The sequence below is a fragment of the Cryptomeria japonica genome, chromosome 10, assembly GCF_030272615.1.
Source record: "Cryptomeria japonica chromosome 10, Sugi_1.0, whole genome shotgun sequence".
Classification (NCBI taxonomy): Eukaryota; Viridiplantae; Streptophyta; class Pinopsida; order Cupressales; family Cupressaceae; genus Cryptomeria; species Cryptomeria japonica.
In genome coordinates this window covers 809,957,397-809,964,077 of record NC_081414.1, presented here as the reverse complement: position 1 = coordinate 809,964,077, position 6,681 = coordinate 809,957,397, and the positions used below count along the sequence as shown (strand labels likewise).

The following is a 6,681-nucleotide window of genomic DNA, read 5'->3' as shown; positions in this document are numbered from 1 at the left end:
GTATCCATCTTCAAATCACCTCTTCAGACTACAAACCGAAGATACACCAACTCCTGTTTCATAAACACACATTTCTCCAAATTGATGGTTAGATGCTCATCACATAGTTTACTCAATACAAATTTCTATATGCTTAAGATGTTCATCTTTAAACTTCCTAAAAATTAAGATGTCATCTAAGTAAACAACAACAAATTGACCAATGTAATCCTTGAGTACTTTAGTCATGAGTCTCATGAATGTGCTAGGAGAATTTGTGAGTCCAAATGCCATAACAAGCCATTCATAGAGTCCTTCAGTGGTCTTGAAGGTTGTCTTCCATTCATCACCCTCCTTTATTCTGATTTGGTGGTAACTACTCTTGAGATCTATCTTGGTGAAGTATTTAGCACCTCCCAAATAATCCATCAAGTTTTCAATTCTTGGGATGGGAAATCTATACCTGATAGTAATCTAGTTTATGGCTCTAGAATGAATGCAAAGTCTCCAAGTACCTACCTTCTTTGGAGCCAAAATGGTGGGTACTGCACATGGGTTGATGCTCTTTCTGATTAGTCCATTGTCTAGGATTTCTTGTAGTTGCTTGGCTATCTCCTTATTCTGGTCTGGTGTCATTTTATAAGCTACCTTATTGGGTAATGAAGCTCTAGTATAAAATCAATTTGGTGACTTATGGCACGTTGAGGAGGAAATGTAGCTAGTGTTCCATCACTAATGATGTCCTTAAACTGATTTAGGACCTGCTACTCTTCTTTAGGAATGCACACTTTCTTCTCTTTGTTGTCTTTTTTTGGCCTTACAACAATGGGAAATCCCACTCCTCTCCCTCCTTGAGTGTGTTGATGAACGCTTTCTCACTAAATAGCAACACATTAGAACCTTTGGATCTACCCTCTAATTGGTCTTCTATGGACTAGATTTTGTAGTTGGTTCCATCCTTTTGGAAGGTATAAACATTCTTCTCTCCATGGTGTATTGCCTTTCTATCAAATTGCCATGGCCTACCCAAGAGTAGATGGCAAGCATTCATGGGCAAGATATCACACAAGATTTTGTCCTTTTAGCCTCCTATAGTGAACTCCAACAAAGTTTTTTCATTCACAAGAACATGTTGCCCCTTGTTGAGCCATGTGACTCTATAGGGATCACTTTGTGGTCTTCTTGGAAAATTGAGCTTACTCACCGCTTCCTCTGACACTATGTTGTATGTGGATCTTGAATCCACCATCACTCTACATACCTTTCCCATGATTATGCATTTTATTCTAAACAAGGATCTCCTTTGGCTAGGTTCCTCCTTAACTGGTTCTTTAATCAAGACTCTTCTTACCATAAGGTTCTCTCTAACCTCTAGATCCAAACTCACTTCTGATGCTTTCATGTTTGTTGCATCCTCTTGAGCATAATTTACTCTCCTCTCACCTCCTTGGGATGAAGAAGACTTCTCAGGGAATCTATAGGCTGGGTGTCCAAGTTGATGGCAATTGTAGCACTTCATGGTGGCAAAATAGGACCCTCTTCCTGATCCACTAGACCTTCCTCTACTAGAGTTTCTAGATCCCCTTCCTCTATAGCTTCTCTTGCTATTGGAATCCCCACTTTACTCAATGAACTTGGATCTTGGGTCTACACTTCTTCCACCAAAGCTACCTCTCTAACCTCTACCATCTCTTCCCCTACCTCTGCCTCTATTGCTTTGTTCTTGTTTCTTCTTTCTCTTTTCCTCCACTTTCAGTGCCAATTGATAGTACTTATGCATAGTATTAGGGCATAACAAACTTAATTCTTCTTGAATATTCCATCTTAAGCCATTCAAGTATGTAGCTACCTTGATGCTCTCATCCTCTACCACCTTGGATCTTAGACACAACTTATGAAATTCCTAAGTGTAGCTACTCACATCCAAGTCTCTTTGTCTCAAATTTTATCTCCTCTTGTGCAACTGGATCTCATAATCCTCAGGGATGTATGCTTCTTTCACCTTGGCTAACATGCCTTTCCAAGTAGCTATTGGGTTCTTACCCTCTTTCTGCCTCTCTTCTTTGATAAAGTTCCACCAAGTCAAGGTTTCTCTTCTCAATATAGACTTGGCCACCTTCACCTTTTGTACCTCACTGATTCCATCACATTCAAAGTGATTCTCCAATCCCTCCATCCATTCCAAGACTACCTAAGGCTCCACTTTTCCACAAAAAGGTGGCACTCCTTCCAAGGATTTTTCTCCTAAGGCTTTGATTGCTTTAAGGAAAGGTTCTTCAGGTAGAATAGGGTCTGGTTTAGGATTTCTATCCTCTTCTACAAATTCTTTACCCGTCCCTTCGTTGACCTTAATTGTCACTTTCTTAGTTTTGTCTTCAACTGCGTCTAGTTTGCTCTCTAGTTGTAGTAATCTTTCTCTGAGGATCCTATTTTCTTCCTCTTGATCTTCTACCTTCTTAGCTAACTCTGCATTGGTCACCATCCTTAGATTATTCTCTCCTATGGATTTAGTGTCTGTCATGTATTGACTTCTTCCCAAATCTTGGTTGCTCCGATACCACTATGATGGGGAGGTATACTCAAAGAGAGTCAATCCTTTTTCAAAGGGTAGTCAAGTGTTTTCTTAGTGGTCTCTCTTAATTTTTCTCTATTCTATCAATCAAATTAAGAATCCAAACTCTCTAGGAGTGCTCCCAATCAAGATGTGCTCACTGGTTGCTCAGGCATGGTTGAAATTCACAAGGGTGAATCCAACCTTACACTATCAAACTCCTAAAAAGTTATTGTAGAGTTTGTAGTAGGTTTTCATGATATTTTCCAAGGCCAATCAACTATGTTTTAGTTTGGGTTTGATCCATTTCCCCATTGCTCCTTCCTTTCCCTATTTTCTAGGCCTAGTAGCCCTAGAGTCCCAATTAGCCCTACCTAACCAGTTTTTGTGGATTTGTTCACAATTGTTTGAAAGATCCACATAAACTCTTTAGTTATCTGAGTACCCTTTTGGAAGTAATTCAAGATTTATGAAATGATAAATATCAGTCTGACCGTACATGTACGAAACCCAAGAATGACTTGTTTTAAGGGGTTTTAGACTCTTTTTGGTCTTTTTTCAAGGGTTTGGTGTCTTTCTTGATCTGTCACACCTCCAAACTCTCACATATGCTTTTCCATACCCCACTTGTTCATTTCAAACACTCTGCAACTCCAACCCTTCTCACCGCTGCAAGCACTTGCATAATTTCATTCATTTCCTAATTGGGCTATGACTGAGATCGCCTAGGAAATTATGCTCAATGGACTTTCAATGACCTCCAAATAAAAATAAGACTATTTACACTGTACAAAGGTTCCATGGCTCAAGTCCTGAGGGTGATTGAGAAGAAATCAAAGGACTTCAAGCTAGAACCATGTTTGGGCCTCTCAAACCCTTACTCGGGCCAAGAGCTAACAAAATTAAGAACTCAATTCAAATTTGCAAAAAAACTAATAAAAATGTTTTCTGAGCACTACAAGAACATGTACAAAATAATGATCAAATAACATCAATGCAATCAATCCATGAAGTACGGACTACTACTCTAATTCTTGGAAAACATAAGGTAAAAGCTTGAAAAATGGTCTTCAAATTGTATTCAAATCTTCTCCAGGTGTTCACCAAACTCATTACATTCATTCTTGGGGAATTTATATGTCATTTTTTTCCTAACTAACTCTCCATCAGTTTCCTAACTAATCCTTTGCTCAAAGTTGCAAACAGTTGCTGAACATTGCAAAATGTTGTCAAGCAACTTTGACAACTTCTGCCAAAAAGTGCATTTTTGCATTACATGCTTTGTTTTCTTTTCCAAACCATCTAGGATGACTAAAAAACACTACCTTAACATGTCCCAATTCCAAACAAGGTTTTTCAAGACATTTTACATCAAAATGCATGATTATGCCATTTCAAGCTTACAAGGGCTTACAAGCCAAAATTGAGAAAATACATGGTCCTATGGACATCCAACCTACCAGAGCATATCCCAAAAATATGAGGACCTATGAGAAGACTCTTATTCACCATCAAAAACTAAACTATGAACAAACACACCAAAATGAAGAAATTGCACTCAAAACTAGGTGCTCATGCACCAGATAGGTCATGGTAAGGTTTTGTACAAGTGGGAGAATGTATGTTTCCGCTTTAATAGCTTAGTAGTATGTGATTAAATCACATTATCAGAATCCAATTCAAAATAAAAAGTAGGAAATTGAAGGTGCATACTATTTTTCAAATAGTTTTCTAGGTTCATCTTTTCCTTTCAAATAGTTGCACAAAAGGTCCAGAAGCTCAACAGAGAATCCCCACTCTCCCCATTAATCTATTGACATTGTTGGTTCCTCTATTTTCTTAGGGAGGTTCCTTTTGAATACCATCTTAAGTTCTTACAAAAATGGGAGGCGATTAAGAGCTGGAAGTCCCAAAATAATAGTTAGCTATCTGCTAGTCTTTTACTAGTTTTGTCTATTTATCTTGTTTCTTAGATTTTGGTTGTTTGCTTAAGCTTACTCCTTGTCAGATCCAAACTTTTTACCTTGATGGCTATTATATAACACGTTTGGGCCCTTCTGACACTTATCGAATCAAAACAATTATAATTTTAGTTTCTCCATTATGTTGTTGAAATTTTATTTTTTTAAACAAATGAAATTTTTATATTTGAATTAAAAACTATTGTTAAATAAATTTGAATGATATACTTGCATAACATAACTATATTTAGATCAACTTAAAAGGTATATCTTACAAAAAAAAATTATTATTATTTCCTAGTTAGAATATAATTGTATATACTCCAATATTGAATGTAATAATGCATTTCTTTAAAAAAAATTGGCATGTCAAACATGCCAGTTACATAAAGTACACTGATAATATTCAAAAAGATGATATTAGTGCTTTTGTTGGCCAACTCTGCTAACGGCCCTCTTTACATGATTCACTCTCCTTGTGAGAAGCATAGATAATGTTGTTTATATTTTCATTTTGAAAATGATCAAAGCTGAACTCAAACCCAAGTGTTTGAACATCTTGTTTCTCTTCCTCTATTTCTTCATTTGAATTCTCATTAGCATTGTGGTGAGAAGGGGAGGGTGCATCTTCTTCAATATCATATTCAACCTGCCCTAAATTTTGAGCACTTTCTAAGTCTCCTGAACTTAGATACTTGCGAAGAAGATGAATTGGAGAAGATCCTTCATATGGAGTAGTTTGTCCACTTGACAGATCATCATGTCTTTTTTGTCTAATGTTCTTCTTTTCTCTCTGGTGCCACTTCTTCAAAGCTGTAGCTATTCTTTCATCAAATATGGTTGTTTTCATGTTTGTTCCTAGCTGCAAACACAAAACCCATATTTCATCTCACAATGGTATTGAAAAGAGCGTAAATCAAATGTGTTTGTTTCTATCTTAATGCATACCTGTGTCACAAGAGCGTAGAGAGGGAGAGTTACATAGCTACAAAGTATTTGAATTCTCATTATCATTGTGGTGAGAATGGTGAGAAGGGGAGGGTGCATCTTCTTCAATATCATATTCAACCAACTCTAAATTTTGGGCACTTTCTAAGTCTCCTGAACTTAGATACTTGCGAAGAAAATGAACTGGAGAAGATCCTTCATATGGAGTAGTTTGTCCGCTTGACAGATCATCATGCCTTTTTTGTGTAATGTTCTTTAAAGCTGTAGCTACCCTTTCTTCAATTATGGTTGTTTTCATATTTGTTCCTAGCTGCAATCACAAAACCCATATTTCATTTTCAAGCGATATTAAAATGTGTATAGATCAAATGTGTTTGTTTCTACCTTAATGCATACCTGTGTCACAAGAGCGTATAGACAGAGAGTTACATAGCTACAAAGTATTTGAACTGCAACCCTAATGGAAAACAAATGCATTTTGAGTTAGCAATATTGTGGATCAAGAAATGTGTATAATATTGACAACAAAGTTTCTCTAAACACTGTAGAATTTTCTTTAAATTATATGTGCTTCCTCATTCATCATGATACTAAATATTGATATGTGTTTTATCATTCATGATGATAATGGGTCTCTATAGAATTCTAAATATTGATGTTAAAATTTTTTATAATGATATCAGGTTTTCACAATCAATATGGTTTCATGCTTTTGATCTTATGATTCTGGGAAACCATTTCCTAAGAGAAATATTACCTTTTAAACGATTGCAGACCATATTCATACTGCATCAATCATCGCATATGAATGTACGTTTGTTAAGCGAGGGAAAATTCTATCAAGCCAAGATTTGAAATGAACTAAAAGTAGATATATGAGGACATTTGGATGATGATTTTTCTTCCTTACCCATGCCCATGAATCAACTTCGGTCAACCAAACCAAAATAGTCGATCATTGGGCTTCATCAGTGGAGCTCCTTGCACAACAGGATTTCTATCTTGGATATCTAACGCCATTTTTGTTATTATAAATTGAAGCTTTGTCCCCACTATCAAAAGAAACTGTGAATCAAAAATATTTTAGCCTTTCTAAATTATTGTTCAAATTAAAAATTTGATAGTTTTACATTGCATATTGTGAAAAAGATCTGAATTATTGTTCAAATTAAAAATCCGATACTTTCACATTCCATATTGTAAAAAAGATCTAAATTACTGTTCAAATTAAAAATTTGATAC

At 36.1% G+C, this 6,681-nt stretch overlaps 1 protein-coding gene across 1 annotated transcript; it reads right to left on the bottom strand.

The window, feature by feature from the left end:
- Positions 1–4,936: 4,936 nt before the first annotated feature.
- LOC131859301 (MLO-like protein 6) lies at positions 4,937–6,459 on the bottom strand. The gene is made up of 5 exons (XM_059212893.1): positions 6,383–6,459; positions 5,836–5,896; positions 5,607–5,749; positions 5,440–5,476; positions 4,937–5,353 (listed from the first exon to the last, which is right to left on the bottom strand). Exons 1-5 carry the CDS (start codon positions 6,457–6,459, stop codon positions 4,937–4,939), a joined length of 735 nt encoding a protein of 244 aa, XP_059068876.1.
- Positions 6,460–6,681: the final 222 nt, after the last annotated feature.

Coding starts and splice junctions, on each gene's coding strand:
- LOC131859301 (XM_059212893.1), bottom strand. CDS start 6,459: ATGGCGTTAGATATCCAAGATAGAAATCCTGTTGTGCAAGGAGCTCCA. Junction 5,750..5,835: donor TATACGCTCTTGTGACACAG/GTATGCATTAAG, acceptor TTGTGATTGCAG/CTAGGAACAAATATGAAAAC. Junction 5,354..5,439: donor TCTACGCTCTTGTGACACAG/GTATGCATTAAG, acceptor TTGTGTTTGCAG/CTAGGAACAAACATGAAAAC.